Source organism: Rhinopithecus bieti, unplaced genomic scaffold (genome assembly GCF_001698545.2).
Source record: "Rhinopithecus bieti isolate Rb0 unplaced genomic scaffold, ASM169854v2 scaffold_8, whole genome shotgun sequence".
Lineage (NCBI taxonomy): Eukaryota > Metazoa > Chordata > Mammalia > Primates > Cercopithecidae > Rhinopithecus > Rhinopithecus bieti.
The window spans coordinates 3,369,465-3,396,499 of record NW_016803211.1 but is presented as its reverse complement, the minus strand read 5'-3'; the positions used below and the strand labels follow the sequence as shown (position 1 = coordinate 3,396,499).

The 27,035-nt window shown below is 37.4% G+C and overlaps 1 protein-coding gene across 7 annotated transcripts in view; it reads left to right on the top strand.

Moving 5' to 3' along the window:
- Positions 1-27,035, top strand: part of ESF1 (ESF1 nucleolar pre-rRNA processing protein) — a 66,572-nt gene that overhangs the window by 10,172 nt on the left and 29,365 nt on the right. For 6 of the 7 annotated variants that reach the window (XM_017869328.1, XM_017869336.1, XM_017869355.1 and 3 more), the window contains exons 5-9: positions 1,650-1,750; positions 2,767-2,919; positions 4,235-4,349; positions 7,272-7,419; positions 13,195-13,356. In XM_017869328.1, coding sequence (XP_017724817.1) covers positions 1,650-1,750; positions 2,767-2,919; positions 4,235-4,349; positions 7,272-7,419; positions 13,195-13,356 — 679 coding nt within the window. The remainder of the gene's footprint in view (positions 1-1,649; positions 1,751-2,766; positions 2,920-4,234; positions 4,350-7,271; positions 7,420-13,194; positions 13,357-27,035) is intronic. The other variant, XM_017869370.1, reaches the window with a different exon arrangement.

Here is a 27,035-nt window from a genome sequence, read left to right as displayed (position 1 = left end):
ATCCTGGACATTTAATTAATCTCTCAAATATGTTTACATCTTTCTAATATATCCAAGTGGATATATAACAATAGTATTGGTGGTTGTAAGGATTACGTATAAAGGAGCTCACACTAAGTATTTAGTGCAGTGCCTGAAATAGTCCTGCCCTCAATCATTGTTAGAGATTGTGTCTTCCTTATCCAAAATGCTTGGGATCAGAAGTGTTTTGAATTTCAGATTTTGAAATAAAATTGCGTTATATATACTTACTGTTTGAGCGTCCCAGTTCCGAAATCTAAAATGCTCCAGTGAGCATTTCCTTTGAACCTCATGTTGACAGTCAAAAAGTTTGGAATTTTGGATTTTGGATTTGGGGTGCTCAACCTGTATTACTGTTTAAATATTTAAAGATGTTATGTCTACAGTTCTAGTGTAATTTTGATCAAAATCCCAGTTCAAGTCAAAGTTAAGAAAAAGGATACCGATAATCATCTAAAAGAATAAACAAATTAAGAGTAGCTAATAAAGTTTTGAGAAATCATGTTAATATAAAAACTCACGCTGTCGCTTCTCAGCCTTTTGGCTAAGATCAAGTATAAAACTCACCCTACAAGTTACAATATCTGAACATTCTATGATGCTATGAGGGTTGACAGGTTTGAGTAAAAATGGGACAAATTGGTAGAACAGAATAGAGTTTATATGATAACTTAGATCAAAATAGGCTGCTTGAATATTTGGACAAATGAACAAGTCATTGGATAGAGAACTTGATTCAGATCTTTACCTCCTGATAGCCCCCAACGAAACTCTAGATGAAGCAAAGGAAAAAAAATTAAAAGTCAAGCCAAAGAAACAATTTTTAAAACCTGTGTTTTAGGCGATAGTAAGAATTTCTAGACTTAGAAAAGAAGAAAAAAAAGAATCAAAAGATGCGACTATATATATTATAAACTTATATGTTAAACCTATTGTGTATATATATACAATTAAAGTTAGTAAGAAAAACTGGGATCATCTTGTTGATAAGTTGCATATTTTTCAGACAGTTCAAAAAAGCATGTATTCATTAACAAATGTGTATTAAGCCCAGTAGTATCAAAGCGATGTCATTACTACACTGATTTCTTGACTCAAAGTAGGCAAGATTTTAGAAAATACCACACCTGGTGAGAGTGAATCCTTTTTCTTATATCGAGACTATACCTAATCTGTATAAGGTTGTCATCAGTTCTGTTCTATTTCTTTAAAAGAAAGCACTGGGTAAGTGGTATGACAGAGATAAGTTGGTTATTACAAAATTGATTTTCATTATATGTTTATTTTTCTGTATTTCATGTGAACTATTTAATTTGCTCACTTTTCATGTGTGTGTTTATATTCAGATTTCCTTGAGCTTAGCGTCTTGTTTTGCTTTTAATTTTTCCTTTGGGTCTTGGAACCATTTGTTTTCCAAGCCTCGTATCTGTTAGTCTCCAGCCAAAGTGATCTATTTTTAAAGAAAATTTCTCAGGATGCTCTAGCTTCCTATAGTGGATTTGGAAGTGAGTCACCCTTGCTGTTTTCATTGAGTCAAGTTGTGACTTTTAGAGTTCCTGACCTCGACAGGTCTAGATATTTGTGTAAAGGAATGTACAAATTACATTGATCCTATTTTTTCTGTTTAGATATATCCTTCAGAGTTTGGAAAGGAGAGGATGAAGGAAGAGCAAGTTCAAGGACCAGTAGAGCTATTAAGTATTCCTGAAGATGCCCCAGAAAAGGACTGGTATTAAATCACTATAGAAAATAAAACTAAACCTCATAAATTCATGTTATTAGTTCAGAATTCTGGTCATCTTGATAGTGAAAACTAAAGTTTATACTTGTGCCATTCATGGTTAAAACAGGTTGCAAAACAGATTTAAAGTCTGTTAAAATGGTACATTATTCCAAGAAGATTTTGTTTGTGTATATTTATATTTCTGTATTCATGAAAATAATTATTGCAGTTTTTGGAAAACATTTCATGATCAAACTGATTTGGAGTTCTTTTGAATTCTTTCAGCCTCGTTGCTCTGAATTAGTACGTTTTGCTTTTTTTTTTGAGATATCATTGAAGCTCTGTTTGCTTTCAAATTATATGATTTTTCTTATTGAGAACGACATAGAAAAGTGAAAGAATGATAAAACCTCTTTTTAAATCATCATGGTGCAATATAGAAAATAATTTTGATAGTTTTTAAGCCACTAGGTGGAGCTATATTTACACATAATAAAAATGAGGGTTAAATAGATTTAATGACAGAAGAGAGCAGATGAAGATCTTCAAAGAATGTGTTGTATCAATGCTTTGTGTGGAACTTAAAAAAAAAAAAAGGAATGTGTTGTAGTTAAGCAAAATTAAACTTATAGACTCTTAAATATTTTGCAAAATCAGGAACGTCTTTGTAGCTAATGCCTTGCTAACGTTTTATAATAGAATTATCTTCATTGGTCTTACTTGAGAAGGCGGTATGTGATAGCAAAATGAAATAACTATTCTGTGAGTTAAATTATAGATAAGCACATATAATTCCCACATGCTCCTTTCCTAGATACCATATTCCAATCCAAATACTTGTACCTTGTGAGAATAATAAGTTGAGCTTAAGTATTTAATGTTTATAAAGACAAAGTCATGAAGGAAAGATGGCTTGAAGGCCAGCTTATAATATGTTTTTCTTGGAAGAATTACATTTATTTTTTAAAGGGAAATGTTTGTGTTTCTGTATAAGTATGCTTAATTAGTTTTTCCCACTTTAGGACCTCTAGAGAAAAATTGAGAGATTATCAATTCAAACGACTGAAGTACTATTATGCAGTAGTAGACTGTGATTCTCCAGAAACAGCTAGTAAAATTTATGAGGATTGTGATGGCCTGGAATTTGAAAGTAGTTGTTCTTTCATAGATCTAAGGTAATCCAGTGTATGTATTACCAATTTAGTCTTTTAGTACAACATGATTATAAGAAGTAAAATATTTGAAATGCTAGTGATCTCTGTTTTATATTCTAAAATGATTTTTTTTGCTTTTGGGTTAACTCTATTGCATGGAACATCACTCCTAAGAAAGAAGACAAGAAAATGCTAAAGTATTATGTGTGAATCATCCCCACATCTTTTCCTTTCAGACATATTGGCTCTGTTTTTAAGATGGTGTACCCTACACAATGATATTTCCTTGCAACTGCTTTTTAGAGCTAGGAACCAAATAAAGTTAACTTTAAAAAATGCATGGAGGAAGGGGCGGGGGAATTTGCTAACAGACTGTTATCTCTAGATCCATGCTATCCAGTATAGTAGCCACTAGTCATATTTGGTTATTTTAGTTAAATAAAATTTAAAATTCAGTTGCATAGCCATATTTCAAATAATTAATGGTTACATTTTGGACAGAGCAGATACAGAACATTGCCCTTGTCACAGAAAGTTCTGTTGGACAACACTGCTTTAAATGTAAATGACTAAATGTACAATTAGAAAATTCTAAAAAAAAAAAAAAAAAAAAAAAAGAAAGAAAATTCTAAGAATCAACCTTAAGCTTTCACTTGTTTTCAGTGACACCTCATGTATATGATACTTTGTATTCACAATGCTTACCCTTTAATAATTATATTTGATCTTTAAAATACAATATGGCCAACTGGGCATAGTAGCTCATGCCTGTAATCCCAGCACTTTGGGAGGCCTAAGCAGGAAGATCGCTTGAGCCCAGGAGTTCAAGACCAGCCTGGGCAACATAGTGAGACCCTGTCTCTACAAAAAATTTTAAAAGTAAAAATTAGCCAGGCATGTTGGCACATGCCTGTAGAGGATTGCTTGAGCCTAGGCCGTTGAGACTTCAGTGAGCCATGATTATGCCATGTCCCTCCAACCTGAGTGATGGAGCAAGACCCTCTCTCCAAAAACAACAACAAAAACATGTAGTCAGTGACTGTGCTATCAAGTCTGGATCTTTTGAAATGTGGGGACCCACATGTGCTTGCACCTGACTCATTAATTGACTCCTAATGCAGGATTTCTGTCTATACAGAATTCTTTTAAATTTAGAGGAATTATAGAGTTATAGCTTATGAATTTCAGAAATTTATACAAAGATGAATTCATTAAGAAATACACAGAGGTTATGTCTAACATTGTCTCTTAAACGTGTGTCTTTTAGAAAGTTATATGTATGGTTGTTTATCACTGCAGTGTATGTTTAAATAAATTTTTTTTCTTTACTTCTTAGGTTTATACCAGATGATATTACTTTTGATGATGAGCCTAAGGATGTAGCCTCAGAAGTGGATTTAACAGCATATAAACCAAAATATTTTACATCTGCTGCAATGGGAACATCAACGGTATTTCTTAACTTTAAAAAATATGTAGCCGGACTCTATTGCTTTTTGAAGAGAGTTTGTATATTATAGTATCTTTAAAAATGGAAAGTATTAATTTTTTGTTATTATTTTTTCTTGAGACAGAGTCTCGCTCTCTCACCCAAGCTGGAGTACAGTGGTATGATTACTGCAACCTCTGCCTCACGGGATGAAGCGATTCTCGTGCCTCAGCTGCCCAAGTAGCTGGGTTTACAGGTGTGCGCCACTACACCTGGCTAATTTTTGTATTTTTACTAGGAACAGGGTTTCGTCATATTGACCAGGCTGGTGTCAAACTCCTGACCTCAAGTGATCCTCCCGCCTTGGCCTCCCAAAGTGCTCGGATTACAGGCGTCGTAAGCTACTGCTGCCAGCCTCAAAGTATTCAAAATTTAAATGTATGGGTACAGATAGAAATGAGACACAAGTGTGTCTGCATCTACCATATCTGTGAACCTATTTTCAGATTCTTGTTATGCATTTAAGCCTGTGTCAGCTACCTGTAGATGTTTCTTTTTCTCTTCTGTCTTTCCTATACACTCTTCTGTCTTTCCTATACACTCTAATACATCAGTTATTAATATCCTAGGGAATAAGGGGAAGTGGATAATAAATTACCTCGCAGCACAGTTAAACAAAACTAGTGAAGATTTAAAATAGGAGTACCTTTTTCTGCAGATATGATTCAAAACTGTAAAAAGAATTGATGTGGAATAATTAAGGTATAATAAATGTCACATTAATGCTTTGTAACAAATAACCAAAAGGTTTTGTCTATTGAAATAGTTTATTACCAAAAGGTTTTGTCTATTGAAATAGTTTATTACTTAGGTGACTACCTTCTCCCTTTTCTTTTCTTTTTTTTAAATACAGAGTCTTGCTCTGTCGCCCAGGCTGGAGTGCAGTGGCACGATCTCAGCTCACTGCAACCTCTGCCTCCTGGGTTCAAGTGATTCTCCTGCCTCAGCCTCCCCAGTAGCTGGGATTACAGGTGTGCACCACCACACCTGGCTAATTTTTGTATTTTTAGTAGAGACTGGGTTTCACCATCTTGGCCAGGCTGATCTTGAACTCCTGAGCTCAGGTGATCCTCCCCCCCTGCCTCCCAAAGTGCTGGGATTACAAGTGTGAGCCACTGTGCCTGGCTCCTTCTCCCTTTTCTTTTCTTTTTTTGGAGACTGAGTCTCACTCTGTCACCCAGGCTGGAGTGCAGTGGCACAATCCTGGCTCACTGCAACCTCCGCCTCCCAGGTTCAAGTGATTCTTCTGCCTCAGCCTCCCAAGTAGCTGGGATTACAGGGGCAGGCCACCAGGCCCAGCTAATTTTGTATATTTAATAGAGACGGGGTTTAACCATGTTAGTCAGGCCGATCTCAAACTTCTGACCTCTGGTGATCCACCCACCTTGGCCTCCCTTCTCCCTTTTCTTTCTTCCAATAACCCTTCTGTTCACAGCTGTACTCTGCAGTAGCCCCACTAGCTTCCCTCTGCTTTTCCTGTGTGATAAATCACCAGGCTTCTCTGAGGAGGGACTGGTAGCAGAGAGAATAGCTGTGTCTGTCACCTGCTGCGCTGTGGTGGGCACTCTATGGCATTGATTAGTTACTGGGTGTAGTAAAACTCTACCATTACGTAGTAAGCAAAGTCTAAAAACTTCAGTCACATGAAATTAAAGTCATGTTATTTTCAGGACCAAAATAATGATCAGGGCCAGCCTGTCCAGCCAGCCAGTGTAGAGTTCCTGGGTCCTGGCTGTATCATCAACATCTGTCCTAGTGCCAGCAGTGGTTTGGTGGTTATCTGCTCAGGCTTAATTATCAGAATAGGGATCATTTCTGAATCCTATGACTAGCTGGAATTTCTGAGACAGGTGGCAGTGATTTTAAGGATCTCGATTAATTGCTGTCTCTTGCTATCCTTGTCTGGGGAGATTGGCCTGAGGGGAATAAACAAAAACCAAGGACGTGGGATCTATCCTATGATGAAGATAAAATATCTAGCAGGGCCTTGTATGAGAATAGGGGCTATGTAGAGGACAGGAGCCAGTCATCACCACATCAGTCATGTCCTAGATGAATTCATGTATCATGGAGGTTTAAGCTATTTCCAACTAATAGATGCTTTTCTCATCAGTGGTTCTTAATCTTTTTTTTAAATGGACCCCACTGAGTTTATGTTGTTTTTTCAACAGATTTCATATAGTTTGCAGATCTCCTGAAATCTTAGAACTCCGGTTGAAAAACATGTTTTCACTAATTCATAATGTTAACTTTTTTTTTTTCGAGATGGAGTTTTGCTCTTGTTGTCAAGGCTGGAGTGCAATGGCGTGATCTCAGCTCACTGCAACCTCTGCCTCCTGAGTAGCTGGGATTACAGGCCTCCTGATTCTCCTGCCTCAGCCTTCCTAAGTAGCTGGGATTACAGGCACCCGCCACCACGCCCGGCTAATTTGTTGTGTTTTTAGTAGAGATGGGATTTCACCATGTTGGCCAGGCTGGTCTCAAACTCCTGACCTCAGGTGATCCACCCGCCTTGGCCTCCCAAAGTGGTGGGATTACAAGTGTGAGCCATCATGCCTGGCCCATAATGTTAACTTTTGTACCAGTACATTTTCTTAGTTTTTTTTTTCGCCGTAATTAATTTATACACTGGTTAATTTTTAGTGCCAGTAATGGAGTATCCTGTAGATAGCAGAGAATGGGGAGAAGGTACAAATTAATAGAAATGGTTCCCTCTTCACAAATAGAATACTATTTATTAATCATATCATTCATGTATTTGTTTTAATGTGTCTTAACTTCTAACTTACTGTTAAACATCCAGGTTAATAGTATATATTCTTTAACAAGTTTGAGTTGACATTTCCATTTTCGTGTGTTATTTTTTCTTATTCGTTGGTGAAAGGTGGAAATCACTTGGGATGAGACTGATCATGAAAGAATTACAGTGCTCAACAGAAAGTTTAAAAAGGAAGAGCTTTTGGACATGGATTTTCAAGCCTACTTAGCTTCCTCTAGTGAAGACGAAGAGGAGATAGAAGAGGAGCTACAAGGTATTGTTAATCTTTTAGTGACCATTAATGGACATAGGTCTTTGGCAGTAGCTTTACAGGGAAGGCCAAATTCTGTCTGCAAATATGCTCACATGCACAGTATTATATATACCTATAGATAGTGATTGATTTAAAAACAATATCTTTTCTTTGCCTGAATTTCTTTAATTATAAACATTTTGTTTAAAATACCAGCCTAACCAAGCATGGCCTTCTAGACTTGTCCTAATGCATGTGGTTGCACAGTTTCCTAGTAAACCAGTAAAACAATCTTTTAGGCACCCCCCCACCCATTTGCCTTTTTAAAAATAAGAGCATCATTTAGATTGATTAAATATTTTACAGTCCATGTTTTCAACTAGTTAAAAGTAGACTCTCTGTTTCTCTAATTATTCCTTTGACTGCTTTTAAAGTTTTCTCTTTCTTTTTGTCTTTCTGCAATTTTACTATGGTAAGTATAAGAGTAGATTTCTTTTTGTTTATGGAGCTTGAGGTTTGTTGTTGGGTTTCATTTATTTGTAGAGTGGTATCTTTCTTCAGTTTTGGAATATTCTCAGCCATTATGTTTTCAGATGTTGTTTCTTTATCCTTTTAGGACATCAACTAAATACATGTTAGAGCTCGTCATTATATCTTGCCTATCTCTACTTTTTTTTTTTTTTTTTTTTTTTTTTTTTTGTATTTTTTTGTAGAGACGGGGTTTCACCGTGTAGACCAGGATGATCTCGATCTCCTGACCTCGTGATCCACCCGTCTCGGCCTCCCAAAGTGCTGGGATTACAGGCTTGAGCCACCGCGCCCGGCCGCCTATCTCTACTTTTATGTTTTTAATCTGTTGTCTCTGTACTGCGTTCTGGATATTTTCTTCTGACCTATCTTCCAGATCACCAATTGTCTTTTCAACAGTGTTAAATCTGCTGGTAGACCTCTCCGTTGAGTTCTTAATCTTGGTTGTTACATTTTTTACTTACGGAGGTTGTATTTGGCTATATTTCAAGTCAAACACTACTTTTTATATTTTTTACTCATAGTCTCTGATAGTTTTAATATTTCATGTATTTTCAGGTTGGTGTCTTATTTTACAAGGTATTTCTCTCTTGTTTACTTTGTGTGCCTAGTGAACTTTGTGTGTTACTTTGATATTTGAAGTTAGGGTATCTTTGATCAGAGAATAATTTACTTTGATTGGTTTAGAACCACATTTCTCCAAATGTTAAGACTTAGGTTCTCTGGCTTCTGCAGGTGATTAAAGTCTGTATGAGGGCTGGTTTACTTCAGATTGACCATATCCCTGGGAGTATATCCCTCTGGGTGGCTGCTTAAATCCAAGGTACTAATTGAAATTCCCTCTGTTGTTTGGCCTTTAACCTTTGTCTTCTTGGTTCTGAAAGGCTGCTAAAACCACAGTTGAGTTTCATGGCTCTTTATTCTGTGGATCAGGAAACAGGAAATGATCTCAGAGCAAAACAGGTCTTTAACCCTGGAGTCATCCCTGTAATATTCCCTTCTTGTTTTTGACATAGTAAGTCTTCTCTAACTTGACAGTTCTTTGAAACTTTTCTTTCTTTTTTTAACCTCTTTCTTTGAAGCTTTATAAAATATTTAATCCAACTTAATTCCAACTTAATGTCTTCAGTGAAAGAGTTAGTCTGAAGTACTTAGCTTGCTGTTAAGAAGTTCTCAAATTATCTTTATCTTTATTCAAGTTGTTTTTGTTTTTTGAGTACTGCTGTGTCACCCAGGCTGGAGTGCAGCGGTACAATCTGGGCTCACTGTAACCTCTTCCTCCTGGGTTCAAGCGATTCTCCTGGCTCAGCCTCCTGAGTAGCTGGGACTGCGAGTGCTTGCCACCATGCCTGGGTAATTTTTGTATTTTTAGTAGAGATGGGGTTTCACCATGTTGGCCAGGCTGGTCTCGAACTCCTGACCTCAAGCGATCAACCTGCCTCAGCTTCCCAAAGTGCTGGGATTATAGGCATGAGCCTCTGCTCCTGGCCTTTTTTTTTTTTTTTTTCTTTTAAATGCTTGAAATGATTAATGGTGTACAATTGACTCTTGAACAACACGGGTTTGAACTGTGTGGGTTCACTTATACATGGGTTTTCTTCTGAGATTGGCACCCGTGAAACTATAAGTCCAGCCCCTCTTCCTGCTCCTCCTTAGCCTACCCAGTGTGATGATGACAATGAGGATGAAGACCTTTACAATGATCCACTTCCATATAATGCATAGGAAATATATTTCTCGAGTCCTTACGATTTTCTTAGTACCATTTTATTTTCTCTAGTTTATTATAAGAATACAATGTATAATACATACACAAAATATGTGTTAACTGACTGTATTATTTGTAAGGCTTCCACTGCACAGTAGACTATTTGTTAAGTTTTGGGAGAATCAAAAAAAATATGTGGATTTTCTACTGTGCCTGGAGTTGGCACCTCTAACCTCCATATTGTTCAAGAATCAGCTGTACTTTTAAATGTATATGCTCTTTGCTTAAAATAGCTCACTTTGTGGAAATAAAGCCACAAAACCCTTTTTCCCTGTATTTGATCTGTCTCTGTTTGGAAATTGGTTGCCTGGTTGTAATTTCATGTCAACTTTTGGTTGATACTATCTGCCTAATATCTTCACATCTTCATTCTTCTTATCTAATAGAAGAATTCCCAATCATGAACAATTATAAGTAAGAGATTTAATGCTGACAGAAAGTGAAGAACCCATAAATGTTAAACGTAGATATAAGTATTTTAAATCAGCAAGAATGAATATCCTCTAATCTGTGGCTTAACATTTTTCATAGCTTTTTTGTTTTCCTTTTGTATATGTATTATTTTTATAGCCCAAATATCAAATTAAATAAATCCTAAAATGTTTCTTTAGTATGACCATAGTGCGGTTAAACCTTGAGTTTCCAAGATCCCGTGATTGGTCTATCACTGTTTCTTTTAGATTCCTGAAGACAGTGCTTCATTTTTCTAAGCTTTTCATAAAATACTACTCTTTAACAGTATGGAAAATCATGTTTAATCATTCTGGTTTCTTTGTTCAGACATCTCATATTAATACAACCACATAATTGCTTAAGTATTTAATACTCTTTGAAAATGTGTATTTGCAATGGGAGTTAAGTTGGGTGCAAAGGGCCTCACGTTTTTTTTTAAGGCCTTAGTGGCAGATGCTTGTTAATTTTTTTTGGCATTCCAAATAACTGAATGACCATTTTATTTTTTTATTGTTCACAGAACAGCTGAGTCATTTCTGCAATTATCCTCTGTATATGTCTTTTCTCCTCATAGATATGGAGAAAGACATAATGATTTATCAGTATTTCTTTTTTATTTGTATGCCTGTATGGGCATTTAGAACTTTTCTGAAAATTCTGAATAGTTTTTCTTCACATCAGCTGTAAAATAAAGGAAAAAAAGATAACTGTTTATGTACACTTGTGAAGATTGGATACAAGTTGTTCAAGTAGATTTCTGTTTTGGAGAACCGAACTAAATATTAAAATGACATTTTTGACATGAGGGCAGCTAATATTGTGAATAAATAAGCAATAATTTGTTAATACATTCTTATTAAGAGCTTGGGCTCTGCTGGTTTCAGTTCTTAACTTCACTGTACATAGGTTAGGTTTACTAAAGCCCCTATATCTTTCTTCCATACCTGTGAAATGAGGATCTAATAGTACCATGCTTATGGTTGGAAAGACTGAAATTATGTACCTTGTATCTTGTATTTTTATTTCTGAAATCTTTAATAAATAGGCCGGGCGCGGCGGCTCACGCCTGTAATCCCAACACTTTGGGAGGCTGAGGCGGGCGGATCATGAGGTCAGGAGATGGAGACCATGCTAGCTAACACGGTGAAACCCCACTCTACTAAAAATACAAAAAAAATTACCCCGGCGTGGTGACGGACGCCTGTAGTCCCACCTACTCGGGAGGCTGAGGCAGGAGAATGGCGTGAACCTGGGAGTTGGAGCTTGCAATGAGCTGAGATCCCGCCACTGCACTCCAGCCTGGGCGACAGAGCGAGACTCCGTCTCAAAAAAAAAAAAAGAAATTTAATAAATAATGGCTTTTTGTTTGAGATACACCAAGTTTTTTTGAAGCATATATTTTTCTTCTGTATTTTAATTGATTACAAATTTACTATAATCTGTAATTTTGTACCTCTCATAGATACATCAGCATATTTGAATGCCTTAAAGCTACTGAATGTTTCTGGTTATTGTTTATAAGAGAGCATAGCAGGGTGGCTTACTGTTAGAATTATTATTTTTTCGCTCCTGATATAGTGTTAAGGCTTTCACAAACTAGTGTCCTTGAATTGGGAAAAAACAGAGCTACATGACTTGCCCCACATTTTAGAGCTTCAGAATGTAAAATTTCAGTACTGGAAAAAAATCAGTTTAAAGTAAGCTATCAGAGACTTACCACTAAAATTTCAACCTGGAAGGAGCTTGTTTCTAATTATGTTTTCAGAAGTAAGCTTTTAATAGAAAGAAATACTTTGCCATTTGTTAATGTGTTCCTGATGTTTTATCCATTGAATTACGGGATACATGACAGAATTCCATCCAACATTATTATTGTGGCACAAAGCACAAACAGGAAAAAAATGAATTTCAGCTGTTTGAATGAAAATAAAAGTGACAGGATGGAAAGAATGTCCTGGACCATTTTTTATTTATTTTAAGAAAAAAATTTATGTACATATAGAAATATTTACGTAACCAGTTTTTTTCCATATCACCTTTTAATATATAAGGACATTGATTATATGAACTTGCTGAAAAAAGAAAAAATAAATGACTTTTAAAAATTAAAAAAGATACAAGGGCAATCTGTTGACACTGATGTTTCCCAGCTAAATGCTTAATAATGTCAGACATTTTTGGTAAGCAGTTAGCCATAGGTTATAGAGGATAGGGACTTCATTATTCTGCTAGTAGAGTTTCCTTTACTTGAGACAGTCAGTTCAGTAAGTCTGTATGTTTTGCATTAAAACTCAGGTTTCTGATTTGTTTTTGATTTGGAGACTTGCAGTGGAAATGTAGAACAAACTTTTTGGTGTATTTTTTTTCTTGGGTATTTGTTGCCTGTGAATTTTATACTGTTTCTTTGTATTTTAATTATTTTATAGAACTAGAAAGTGCAAATACGAATATTTTCCACACAGTGAAATTAATTGAAGTAACTCCTAATTCATTTTATTCTTAATGTATTAATGAGATCGTTGGAGTAAGCGTGCTTACTCAAAAATGGAAAGGTTCCAATATTCTTAGGTTTGGATTATAAACAACTGCCTTTATCTCTTCTCTTCAATCTGAATAGCTGAATCTGCAAACCAAATTCATCCCAACAGTATTCAGCCTACATTTATTCAGCATAACATTTTAAAGCCACTGTGCTGGATAGTGGAGGACATAAAGAGGGATAAAATGCCATCGTCATTATCTTGCAACTTATAGGAAAGAGAAGCCCAAAGATGTTATGTAACTGCAGAGTTATTATCCAATATAAATTTTAATGAAAAGGGGGAATTCCCAAGCGTACTACTGTGACAGTGCCAATTTATATTGCAACTGATTTTTATTCTACATGAGACCCTAAGGTCTTTCATTTAGTTTTCAGAAATTTAAGTCTGATTTTGATATCCTGTGGTCTTAGCAGCATGTCTTAGAAGAGAGTGACCATAAGATCTGAAGACTAGAGTTAGAAGTGAATTGTTTCTGTGTATTAAGTGAACTTTTCTTTTCATCAGGTGATGATGGAGTCGATGTAGAAGAAGATGGGAAAACAAAGAAAAGTCAGAAGGATGATGAAGAACAAATTGCTAAATACAGGCAGCTCTTGCAGGTTATTCAAGAGAAAGAAAAGAAAGGCAAAGAAAATGACATGGAAATGGAAATTAAATGGGTTCCAGGTAAGAATTAGTTACTAAATGTTTTCTCTTTTTTCAATTTCAGTATATTGAGTATATTTTAAATATGAAGGAGCTGGAAATGTTTTGGTGAGGACCTTAACGTCGTATTTGCATACACCATTTAACGAACTTAATGACTAGCATTTTAGACTCTTACCACCTTATTCTTAATTGGTTTCTTCGATTTACTAACTAAAATTATTCCTGTTCATTTATCAGAGTAGCCTTTCCTAGGTTTGAACCTGTATTCTCAAGATACAGAAACTTGAATCCAGGCACCATGTATTCTAAAGTTATTACACTTCTTTTGAATATGTTTAATTCTCCATCATTTTTGAGATGGAGTCTCACTCTGTCGCCCGGGCTGGAGTGCAGTGGCCGGATATCAGCTCACTGCAAGCTCCACCTCCCAGGTTTACGCCATTCTCCTGCCTCAGCCTCCGGAGTAGCTGGGACTACAGGCGCCCGCCACCTCGCCCGGCTAGTTTTTTGTATTTTTTAGTAGAGACGGGGTTTCACAGTGTTAGCCAGGATGGTCTCGATCGCCTGACCTCGTGATCCGCCCATCTCGGCCTCCCAAAGTGCTGGGATTACAGACTTGAGCCACCGTGCCCGGCCTGTTTAATTCTTAAGTGACCTTTTCTTCCCTAACCCCCAATAGTCCTTAATTCATGAGGTTTCCCTAACACAAAATATGTAGTACATAGTCTTCCATCTTCAGTCTTGCTGCAAATAGTCAAAGAAATATAGCATAGTAGAGTAAAATAATACTAATACAAAACTAATTACAACCATGTCAAAGCTAAACAAAGATAAAAGCTGGGATAAATGAGATCATTCTCTAGTAAACAGCAGTTGCCCCTTTTTCATGGTTTCACTTTCTGCAGTTTGTTACCCAGTATAGTGCAATAAGATACTTTGAAAGAGAAAGAGGAAGAGAGATTATATTCATATAACCTTTATTACAGTATAATTGTTCTATTTTATTGTTGGTGTTATTTATCTCTTACTGTGCCTAATTTATAAGTTAAACTTTATCATAGCTATAGATGTACAGGAAAAAACATACTATCTATAGGGTTCAGTACTATCCACGGTTTCAGACATTCACTATGGGTCATGGAATGTATCCTCCTCAGATAGTGGGGGACTACTGTACACATTTTTTTCAACAGTGCTGGGCAAATCACCATGGACTTTTGCAGCCAATACTGTTTTTGTAGATTACTGCTGTTTATATTGTATATATGTATAACTTTTAAAACCAGATATATTTTTGGATAAGGGTTCAGTTCTTTAGCCTGTATTAGTCTCTAGGAGAAAGAGTACTAACCAGTTGTAGGAATACCATTGCTTAAAACTTAAAAGTGTTCTGTTATCAATTTCATTTTTATAAGTAGCATGCTTTTATAGTGGAAATAAAACATTTTTTTGCATGGGTTTTTATTTGGAAAAAAATTAGTGTATTTTGATATTTGAGGATTGACTGGCTGTTGTAGTAAATTTGCTGGGGTGGTCTGCTGCATATTCCTACAGGAATGAAGTGCTGTGTTGCAACCCATTTGTTTTAAATGTTTGGCTTTTGCAGGAAGTGGTGATGAGAACAAATGAAGTTTACTGTTGTATCATATGACAAGTGGTTGGGAGAACTCAATTGATTTGGCCTGGAGAGGAAAAGTCTAAAAAGTGATTTTAACAGCTATTTTTAAATACTTGCAGAATATGTAAATGGAGACTTAATCTCTTTTATTACCTCACAGGTTAGCAGTACTGCCACTGGATAAAAGTTGAAGGAAGGTAGATTTTAATGTAATAATATAAAGAGGAATTATCTATGTTATTAGAATTATCTCACAAAAGAACTGAAGGCTGCTTTAAGGGGTTGAGCTCTCTGTGTCAGTAAATCTCCACAATAAGGCAACATAATCATACCACTCAGAGATGTCTGTGAAGAAATATTTTACTTGAGTCCCCTGACTTTACGATTCCAAGAAATGTTAAATTCTGTCTTTTAAGTTGAATACATTGTAGTTTAATTCTAATCTTAGAATGAGCTTACTGAATATATTTTAATATGAGCATTTTTAAATTGAAGTGTTCAGTTGTCTGTTTGAGAAAGCAGATCTAAAATAAACTGGATTGAGGTGTTCTATAACAAATATTTCAGAAATACATAATGCCAGTTATAAGGTACAGATATATGATATAGGTTCCCACACTGAGTGGACCACATCTAGATTGCATCTTTATTAACATAATTATGAGACTGGGCACAGTGGCTCACGCCTGTAATCCCAGCACTTTTGGAGGCCAAGGTGTGTGGATTACTTGAGCCTCAGATGTTTGAGACCAGCCTGAGTAGCATGGCAAAACTGTTCCATCTCTACAAAAAAATACAAAAATTAGCTGGGCGTGGTGGCGCACGCCTGTAGTCTCAGCTGCTGGGGAGGCTGAGGTGGGAGGATCACCTGAGCTCAGGGAGGTTGAGGCTGCAGTTAGCTGTGATCATGCTACTGCACTCCAGCCTAGGCAACAGAATGAGACCCTGTCGCAAACAAACAAACAAAACATAGTTACGTAGGGCAAATACCTAAAAGTGGTATTTACACCTGTTATCTGTAACTGGAAAATTTAAGCAATGCTTACGTTTCCTGGGATAAACCCCAACTTGGTTATGATACCTTATCTTTTTGTATATTCCTAGCTTAATTTAGTAATATTTTATTTAAAATATTTGTACTTGTGGCAAAAAGGAATATGATCTGTAGTTTTCATTCTTGTATTGGTTTTTGGTATTAGGGTAATGTTGACCTTATGAAGTGAAAATGTAAAATGAAAGAGTATCATCTGTAATTCCACTATCCTAATTCAACCACTGGTTAAGAAGATTACAGTTTAATTTACCATTTCTCTGTTGTTGAATATTTGATTAGGTTTCTAGTCTTTCACTATAGTGGACCTACAACATTGAAAAAAAAAAAAACAGGACAGATCTCAAACCCTAAAATATCAAGCTTTTCTTAAATCTCTTGATTTTCATCAGCAGCCAAGTAATTGGCTTGCTTTTTCAGGGCCTTTTAATTTTAAAAACTTTTAAAACAAAGGTGTGTTGTTCGTCTCTTCCAGCCTAGAAATGTTTCCAAGCATGCCAGGACTAGTAGAAAACAACCAGGCTACAATGAGAAGCTGATGCTAGTATTCAGGCTTAACTCACCAGTTAGTTACGTGACTTCCTTGCTCACACAGCAACTTTACATGTGCTGTAGATCAACCTGTGGTTCTCTCACAAGCTGTTAAAACTACCAGTGTCAAAACCTCAAATGTTACATCTCAGATGCCAAGTATCTGGGATGTTATAAATAACCTATAACTTTTTCCATATTTTGAATTATTTTCTTAGGATAGTTTCCCAGAAATAGAATTACTAAGAAAGGGCAGAATACTTTTTGTCTTTAAGTTATTGCCAAATTGCTTTCTGAAAGTGTTGTACCAGCTTATAATACCTTCAACAATCAGTAAGAGTGTCAGTTTCACGGAATTATCGTCAACATTGGATATGTATTTTTTACTTTTAATTGAATAGGGGAAAATTGATAATGTATGATGAGTTTTCAAAAGTCTTAAACTGTAATATTTTGAAGGCCCCTAATGGGGTATTGGTACATGTACGCATGCACATACAAGTGTAAAGGGCTTTTCTGTGTGAGATATATATATACACACACACACATGATCATTGAACAGTCTTTCTGTACCTCAGTTTATTCGTATGGAATTTGGAACTAATAATACCTTTTTTGCTTAGAGATACTTATAAACGTTATAAACAACAAAGTACTTTCATGACGTGTGTATTTCAGTGAATTTATGTCTTAAGAAATGTGTGTTTTTGGTAACAGTTACCCTGAACCTCAGGACTTTTTTGATGTTATACTTCAGTAAACCACAGAGGGTCAGTGTGAGATTATACCATATCATTCATTGGTTCTGTAGCTTGAATCTCCAAAATATTAACCTCTTCAGGAAAATAAGTGCTCTTAATCACTAACATTTGTTATGGTTTTGTTTGATTTTTCCAAATAAATTCTAGTTTAGACTATTTAAACTTTCTACCTTTTTACATTGGGTTATACAGTATAGTACGTGAGGAGTTCAATTTCTTTTAAGGGTAAGTGTTAAGGGAACTGATAACAGGTTCGTGGGTGTAACAACTGGAATGAACTATTTCTATCAATGTTTTAGTTCCTGTGGAAATGTAATAATACAGTTTTATTAATTAAGATTACAAATAAGTAAAAATGTTGAATTATAGAATTTTAAAGAAAGTTATTCTTAATTATTTTGATGTATGTGGAGCTATATTTCCTATCTCAATGCATTGCTAAAGGTATCCTGCCAACTTAACTAATGGGTAGATAGGTGATGCATATAATTAGCCAGTTGGGCCTTCATCAAGAAATATACCTTGCTGGGGAATTTGTAATACATGTATAAATGAAGTGTAATCAGTTTTCTCTCTTTATATAACTTCCCCTGTATTAATAGTCCAGTTAATCTACATAATATTTTTTGTAGATAATGCAAGCTGAATATAAACTATATGTGAAATTCCATCCAGAAATAAACAAATAATGCCATGTTTCTTTGTTTATAATCTTAAAATATTAAATATGATGAAAGTCCTGTTTTTCTTAGCTATCTCTGGCTTCATAGATACTAGTGAAATGGATAGCTGGTCTTTTTTCTACTCAGCGTTCTCCAGAACCCCAACTTCCCTTCATTACTCCATCAAGTACTTACTGAACACCTACCCTGTGCCAGGAATTATTCTATACACTGTGTGAACAAAACATAAAAATCCCTGAACTCACAGATCTTATAATCTGGTGAAGGAGAGACCAAACAGGTGACAGATATATAAGAAACATATTTGACCAGGATCTAAAGGAAGTAGAGGTCAGGGAGTGATCCTGGCCCAGGAAGACTGTGTGAGCAGAGGAAGTAGCAAAGGAGTGTCCTTGAAGCTATACTTTGTCTCTTATGTTTGAGGAATCCAAGGAGAACAGTGTGACTAGAGTGGAGGAGAGAAGTAACAGATCAGAGAGGTAGTTTGGAGCCAGACATGAAGACCTTGTAGACCATTATAAAGACATGAATTTCTGTGACTGAGATGAGAAACCACTGGAGAGTTTTGACCTCAGGATCAGTCAAATCTGACTTTTATGTTTAACAGGATCACTCTTGCTGCTATAGATAAGTAGATTTAAGTGGGGGGCAAGGACCAAATTGGGGAGATCAATCAAATGGCTGTTGGAGTAATTTTCAGATAATGAAGCTTGTGGATGGAACATGTTTGCAAGGGAGCATCAAGAATTATTTTTTTTTTTCCATACATTGAGCTCAAGATGCCCATTGATACCTAAACAGACATGTCAAGGAATCAGTTGGGTATACAGTTAAGAGTACAGGGCTGGTGGAGATATAAATTACAGAATCTTCATTGCATAAATCTCTGAAAGTGAATAAGAACAACCAGATAGTGAGTATAGGTTAAAAAAAAAAAAAAAAAAAAAAAAAAGGAAGGTTCAAAGGCTGATCCTTGGAGCACTCTGGCATCTAGAGGTAGAGGACTTGAGCCTGGACCATTCCGAGCAGCTGGAGAGGCTATCAGAGAAGCAGGAGGAAATTCAGAATTGTGGGGCATTCAGCCTGCCAATAAAGTAGGCATTTCAGTGAGAATATGGGTCAATAAAATGCAGACTGAGAATGAGCATTGGATTTAGCAGTGTGAAGCTCACTGGTGATATCGAATGGTTTTTGTGGGATGATGGGGAATGAAAGTGAGTAGTATGGTTTGAAGGAAGAATGGGAAGAGAGGAATTGGAGACAGTAAATACAGGCAACTCTTTTACTAAAATATTTGATAGAAAGTTGCAGGCACCATGACACTTTTAAAAAAAAGCACTTCAAAATGTAACTTCCAAAAACTAAGACATGCTTCCATTATAAGCATGATGCCATTTTCACTCCAAGGGAATTGGTCAGAACTTTTAAAATAACCAGATGTTTAAAATTTTGAATCGAGTATAGGAGAGGGCATTAAATGGAAAACCTGAACTTAAAATAAATAAGCTAAAAGAATTTGTAGTTTGCCTCAGATTTTGGTGGTTGGGAGGAAACCAAGTCACAGTGCACTCTTGTAACTTGTAAGAAGTCACAGAGCTAGTAAGTGGCTAGAATTTTAAAACCTAAGCATGAGCTCCTTCCTTGAATCATCCAGTTAACAGATTGACTCTGAAGAGTTTGTAAGGCAATAAGCTATAACTTCATCCTGTGCAAAAAAGATTGGAGTGATGTTTGAAATGTGTAATAAAAATGAGAAGCAGTTAGAGTTATCTAAAAATGATGCTAATGCATTTCCTCCATATGATTGCTGCTTATTTTCTCAGTGCCTCTTGAATTATTTGGTAGACTGTTTTCTCTCTTAATAATATTGATTTTTATTTTATTTTATTTTATTTATTTATTTTTCAAGACCTTCCTCTGTCTCCCGGGCGGGAGTGCAGTGGCGCTATCTCGGCTCACTGCAACCTCCGCCTCTCAGGTTCAAGTGGTTCTCCTGCCTCAGCCTCCAAAGTAGCTGGGACTACAGGCGTGGGCCACTATCTATGCCCAACTAATTTCTGTATTTTTTGTAAAGATGGGGTTTCACCATGTTTATTGGCCGGGATGGTCTCGATCTCTTGACCTTGTGATCCACCCACCTCGGCCTCGCAAAGTGCTGGGATTACAGGCGTGAGCCACCATGCGCAGCCTTATTTTATTTTGTTTTTTGAGACAGAGTCTTGCTCTGTCACCCAGGCTGGAGTGCAGTGGTGCAATCTCAGCTCACTGCGAGCTCTGCCTCCCAGGTGCACGCCGTTCTGCCTCAGCCTCCTGAGTATCTGGGACTACAGGCGTGCGCCACTACGCCCAGTTAATTTTTGTATTTTTTGTAGAGAGGAGATTTCACCATGTTGGTTGGCCAGGATGGTCTTGATCTCTTGGCCTTGTGATCTGCCCGCCTTGGCCTCCCAAAGTGCTGGGATTACAGGCAGGAACTACCACACCTGGCCGATTTGATTTTTAAAAAGTGACTTTCCAAGAAGCTTTTAAAAGATTTAATGCAAAAGCAAGGATATTTTTATACTAGTAGTTTCAGAAAGTGCTATAATTGCAATGCCTTATGAAGTTTCAGGTTAATTGATCTGGTTCCCTCCCACATCCCCCCACAGGAATCCAGTTAAAATGTGTAAATCAGCAAGATCCTCTGGTTGCAAAGATCTAGGATGATTCTGTTAATATAGTCCTTCCCGCTGTTTGCATATGTAGCCACTGTTTCTAGACCATACTGTTAATACCTTTTTTTTTTTTTATAACTGTGCCTTAAACTTGCAGTCTGCCCCAAGTGAGCTCAAGAAAAGAAAACTTGTCACGTGTATTGCTTTCCCATAGCCCACAGCTATGCTGATTTGTTTGAAGTTACGAATTCTTTGGTCTGGAAAGCAAAACTTTTGCTATTCTATTTGTGGTGGTCCTTCATCATTCTATCTGTATTCTAACTGCCTAACTAGTAAGCTGTCACTTTTCATTGCACGTGTTCCGTGTGTTATTTTGACAGAACTCAATCATACTACTTGCTTTAACAGTTTCATTATTGCAAAATTGAAAAGTTGGGCCCTGATGTTATGCTATAGGTTCTTCATAAAGTTTTGCTAAATGGATAACATAGTAACCTTTTATTACATTTTCTCACAGATACGTTTTTGAGTATAGCATCTTTGTATCTCTTCTCAGTGTTATTTATTTATCTTTTTAAGAGACAAGGTCTTGTTCTGTTGCCCAGGCTGAAATGCAGTGGTTCAGTCATGACTCATTGTTAACCGGAACACATGGGCTCAAGCGATCCTCCTACCTCAGCCTCCCAGGCATCTAGGGCCACAAGTGTGTGCCACCATGTCTACCTAGTTCATTTTTTATTTTTTGTAGAGCCAGACTCTTACTACGTTGCTCAGGCTGGCCTCAAAATCCTGGCCTCAAGCTGTTCTCCCTCCTTGGCCTCCCAAAGCGCTGGAATTACAGACATGAGCCACCATGCCCTGCTTTTTGAAAGCATTGTATTAATTTGTTGTGCCAACTGGAGAACTTTCTATCGTTTAACTTTTGAAAGCTCAGAAATACCGATAAAATTATACACAAAATATCTAATTTCTACCATAGTTTCAGGTTTTGGAGCCAAGTAAAGGATAGGGCGTAAGTACTTTAGTTTTTTGTTTGTTTGTTTTGAGAGAGAGACTTGCTCTGTCGCCCAGGCTGGAGTGTAGCGGGGCTGTCTTGGCTCACTGCAACCTCTCCCTCCCGCGTTTGCGCGATTCTCCTGCCTCAGCCTCCTGAGTAGCTGGTACTACAGGCACACGCCACCACACCCAGCTAATTTTTATTTATTTATTTTTTTTGTAGAGATGGGATTTTACCAAGTTAGCCAGGCTGGTCTCGAACTCCTGACCTCAGGTGATCCACCCACCTTGGCCTTCCAAAGTGCTGGGATTACAGGCGTGAGCCACAGGGCCCAGCCTGGATAGGGCATAAGTAACTTTTCTGTAGATCTTTGGTTTGATACAAAATTTAATCTCACTCTGGGACCATATTGCCATTTTGTGTCCTCTGAAAGACTTGCAACCTTTCTCAGTGTCTTTTCAGTTAAACTGTTGTAGACAGTTGCTCACTGTATTCAATATGCAATGGTAATTTTTGGCATTGAGGTCCGTGGTGAAGCCAGTAAAACCTCCTGTGGCTTGAACTGGTGGCTGGGCAAACTGAATCTGCTGGTTTTATGTGGGAGTGAGAGGGTACTTTCCTTCCTCAATTTAATCTTCACTGAGGGTGGGTGGTGGCCAAGGCGGATGGATCACAACATGGTGAAACTCTGTTGCTACAAAAATACAAAAAAAAAAAAAAAAAAATTAACCTGGCATGATGGCAGGTGCCTGTAATCTAAGCCACTCGGGAGGCTGAGGCGGGATAATCAGTTGAACCCAGGAGGTGTAGGTTGCAGTGAGCCGAAATCATGCCGTTGCACTCCAACCTGGGCAACAGAGCAAGACTCCATCTCAAAAAAATAATAATCGCAAGTCTGTCTCTGTAGGACTTAACCACACTTTTCCTAAGCATTGTCAGCTTAGAGCGTCATAAAACATATTTTGTTTTAGGATCCCATTGCTGTAAACGGGAATTTTAAAAATTTAATTCTTAGATGCATAATTTTGATCCAGAAGAATTACATTTTAAAATATCCTTTGAGGGGCCGGGTGCAGTGAGTCACGCCTGTAATCCCAGCACTTTGGGAGGCTGAGGTGGGCAGATCATGAGGTCAGGAGATCAAGACCATCGTGGCTAACATGGTGAAACCCCGTCTCTACTAAAAATACAAAAAAAATCAGCCAGGCGTGGTGGCGGGCGCATGTAGTCCCAGCTACTTGCGAGGCTGAGGCAGGAGCGTGGCGTGAACCCGGGAGTGGAGGTTTCAGTGAGCCAAGATCACGCCACTGTACTCCAGCCTTGGGGACAGAGCAAGACTCCGTCTCAAAAAAAAAAAAAAAAGATCCTTTGAGGGAGGAAGGGGAAGTTTGCACTTACTGGTTGCCTGTGCTGCATCAGGAACTATTCTGGATGCTTCACACACAATATTACATTAAGGTATTCAAGGTGGTTAGTACCCCATTTGCAGAAGAGAAAACTGAGGCATAGACTTGCTTAAGATCATAAAACTAGGAGACAGAAGAACTGTCACAGATTTTTAGTAGATTCTGTCATCAGAGAATTGATAAGAATAGAAATAGAGCTTTATAAGACAAGCTGTGGAAAATGCAGTCATACCCTGTATAACAACATTTCAGTCAACAGTGGACTGCATATACAACAGTGGTCCCATAAGAGTTATAGTACAGCTGAAAAGTTCTTATCAACTAGTGCCGTCATAATGTTTTTGCAGAACACATTGCCTTTTTTATGTTTACATACGCAAATACTACTGTTGTGTTCCAGTTGCCTACAGCATTCAGTACAGTAACATGTTGTACGGGTTTGTAGCCTAGGAGCAATAGGTGATACGTATAACCTAGATGTGTAATAAGCTATAACATCTAGGTTTGTGTAAGTGTACTGTCTTAATGATGTTCACACAATGATAGAAAGGTATAACATTAGCCTGGATGTGTAGTAAGCTATACACCATCTAGGTTTGTGTAAGTATACTCTGTTTTAATGTTTGCACAACAATAAAAATGCCTAACACATTTCTCAGAAAGTGTTCCATCATTAGCTGACATGTGACTGTATTGAAGTCCTAAATTTTAATATTAGTTTGATTCTCTATTACCCTCATTCTATATTCTCTCTCTCTCTCTCTCTTTTTTTTTTGAGACAAAGTCTTGCTCTGTCACCAGGCTGCAGTGCAGTGGCACCATCTCGGCTCACTACAACCTCCACTTCCCAGGTTCAAGCAATTCTTCTGCCTCTGCGTCAGCCTCACGGGTAGCTGGGACTATAGGTGCCACGCCCATCTAATTTTTGTACTTTTAGTAGAGACGGGGTTTCACCATGTTGGCCAGGATGGTCTGTCTCTGTCTCTTGACCTCGTGATCTGCCTGCCTCAGCCTCCCAAAATGCTAGGATTACGGGCATGAGGCACTGCGCCCTGCTCTTTTTTTTTTTTTTTTTTTAATATACAACTCATTTTTCTCCGGTATACTCTTTCAAATACTGTGTAAAGGACACTGCCAGTGAAGTAGGCAGTTAATTACAAATACAAAAGTTGAAAGAGTAAACCTTAAAGGATCACTATATTTCAAGGATTCCCAATCAGCCTACCACCAGTGGATGACAAATTAGCCACAATCTTGATCCCTTTCATCCTTAGGCCCACCAGAGCCCCTAGGCTGTTTTCTTCTCTGGTTGCTTCCTCCGTTTTCTCTATCATGGTGTACAGACATTGTCATTGTGTCTACCATGCAGGAAAATGTTTGGGAAGGTACTGCTTTCTTAGTAGTTATTTGGAAAGTCTTTTTAAAAGTAGAGGAATTATGGTTAACTTATATAAACTCACTCTAATAAATATGGAAGAAAATATTTAGATTGCAACAAGAAAAATCAAGTTTGAATTTAGTTGTGACTGTTATAAATGTTCTTAAATATTTGATTGCTAGGGAAATTAAAGTGTTTATCATTTCCTTTTGTTTTTTATAACAAAGAAGTTTTTGAAATTGACTTAGAAATGCTGTTTTGGTTGTACCCCAGCCTCAGTATATCCTTCTATATTCATAGCTTCCGTGGACGGGAAACTTCCAAGGAGGAAAACGATTAGGCACCCGCGTTTACAGGTGGATTTTTCAAATGCAATCTGTAGGGCCTGCTTATAATGAAATTTGGGATAGCATTAACAGTTTATTGTGATTATGGAAAGAGCATAGAGGCCTTGAAGTCAGAAAATTTAGGTTTAAGTTGTCATTTTTGATGGGGATTAACTGACAAAGAGGCAGGTGAAAGCTGTTTAGCACACAGTTGTCAAAGGGTAAACATTCTTTTACTGTCTTTTTAAAAATGTTTATGCTTCATTGTGAGGAAAAAGTCATAAAGAAATACAATATATATGTATATATTTGTATATTAAAATGTGTATTTAAAGTTTAAAGAAAAATAAAATGGACTGGGCGTGGTGTCTCACATCTGTAATCCCAACACTTTGGGAGGCCAAGGCAGGTAGATCACTTGAGGCCAAGAGTTCAAGACCAGCCCGGCCAACATGGTGAAACCCCCATCTCTAATAAAAATGCAGAAGTTAGCCAGGCATAGTGGCATACACCTATAATCCCAGCTACTCAGGTGGCTGAGGCATGAGAATCTCTTGAGCCTGGGAGGCGGAGGTTGCAGTGATCTGAGATCATGCTACTACATTCCAGTCTGGGTGACAGAGCGAGACTCTGTCTCAAATAATAATAATAAAAATAAAATGAACACATGTAGCCACAGACATTACCAGTGTCTGCAGTCCTCTGTGTGACTTCCCAGTTATGTGTTAATCATTCTTTTTCTTTTCTATGTAGTTTTACCACAGATACATCTATCCCTAAATCGTCTATATGTAGTTTTGTTAATTTTGAACTTTATAAAAGCATCCTCTGTGTATTCTTGTCATTTGCCTTTTTAAAATGTAAACATTCTGGGCCAGGCGTCATGGCTCACGCCTATAATCCAAGCACTTTGGGAGGTTGAGGTGGGCACATCACCTGAGGTCAGGAGTTCGAGACCATCCTGGCCAGCATGGTGAAACTCCGTCTTTACTTAAAAAAATACAAAAGTTAGCTGGGTTTGGTGGCAGACGCCAGTAATTCCAGCCACTTGGGAAGCTGAGGCAGGAGACCCGCTTGAAACTGGGAAGGGGAGGTTGCAGTGAGCCAAAATCGCACCATTACACTCCAGCCTGGGCCACAGAGCAACACACCATCTCTAAAAAATAAAAAATAAAATTAAACGTTCTGTTTTTGAGAGTTAGCCATATCCATATATGTGTATATGCTTCATTCATTTTCATGGCTACAGAGAATTCCATTGTGTAACTATATCACAATGTTTCTGTTCTATTGCTAATTATTATACTTTATTTCGGTCATGAAACCGTGCCTTTGTGAATATTCTTGGACTTATCACGAAGATATGCATGGAATTTCTTGGATATATGTAGAATTTCTTGGTTGTAACATGCTCATAATTACCTCTACTAGGTCATGCCAAAGTGTTTTCCCAAATGCTTGTGCCATCTTATACTCTCATCAGTAGCATGAGTTCCCATAACTCTTTATCCTTACCTTTAACTGATATTATCAGGCTTTTTCTTTTTTGCCGTTTGAGTACGTAAGTAATGGTGTCTCATGGTTTTAGTATGTGTATTCCCAGATATTGAGAGTTCCTACTATGTACCAGACTCTGTTCTTGTCATGGAGTATTGAACAGAGTAGACAAAGGTCCAGGCCTTCAATGGGCTCTGCATTCTATTGTGTGTGGTCTGGGGAGGAAGAGAAGTTAGTAAGCAAATAGGCAAAATATATGCTATTGCAAGTGGTGATTAAAGCTTGTGGAAACAAAAGCCTAAAGCCTACATGGGAAATAAGAAGTTTATGGTTGGGAATGAGTAGCAATTTAAATTGGACAGTCAGGGAAGGCTTCACCGAGACAGTGACACTTTAACAAAGACCTAATAGAAATTACAGTAGTCACCATGTGTTATGCTAGGAAAGGGCATTTCAGGGAGAGGAAACAACAAATATAAACGCCCTGAGGGGGAACATGACTGATGTGTCCAGGAATAATAAGGAGGCCAGTGTGACTGGAACACAGTTAGCCAGGGTATGGAAAGCAGAAAATGAGGTCAGAGAGGCAGCCAGATCACAAAGCGTTTTCTACACCCCTGGATGGACTTCAGGTTTCACCCTGTGTGAGACAGGAAATGGAGATGATGTGACCTGACTTCAGTTTTTAAAGAAATACTTAGGCATTTACCTGGTTACTAATTGTTTTTCCTCATATGTGAAATGTCTATTCATGTATTCTTTGTTTTATTGATTCTGATTCCTAGGAGTTCTTCA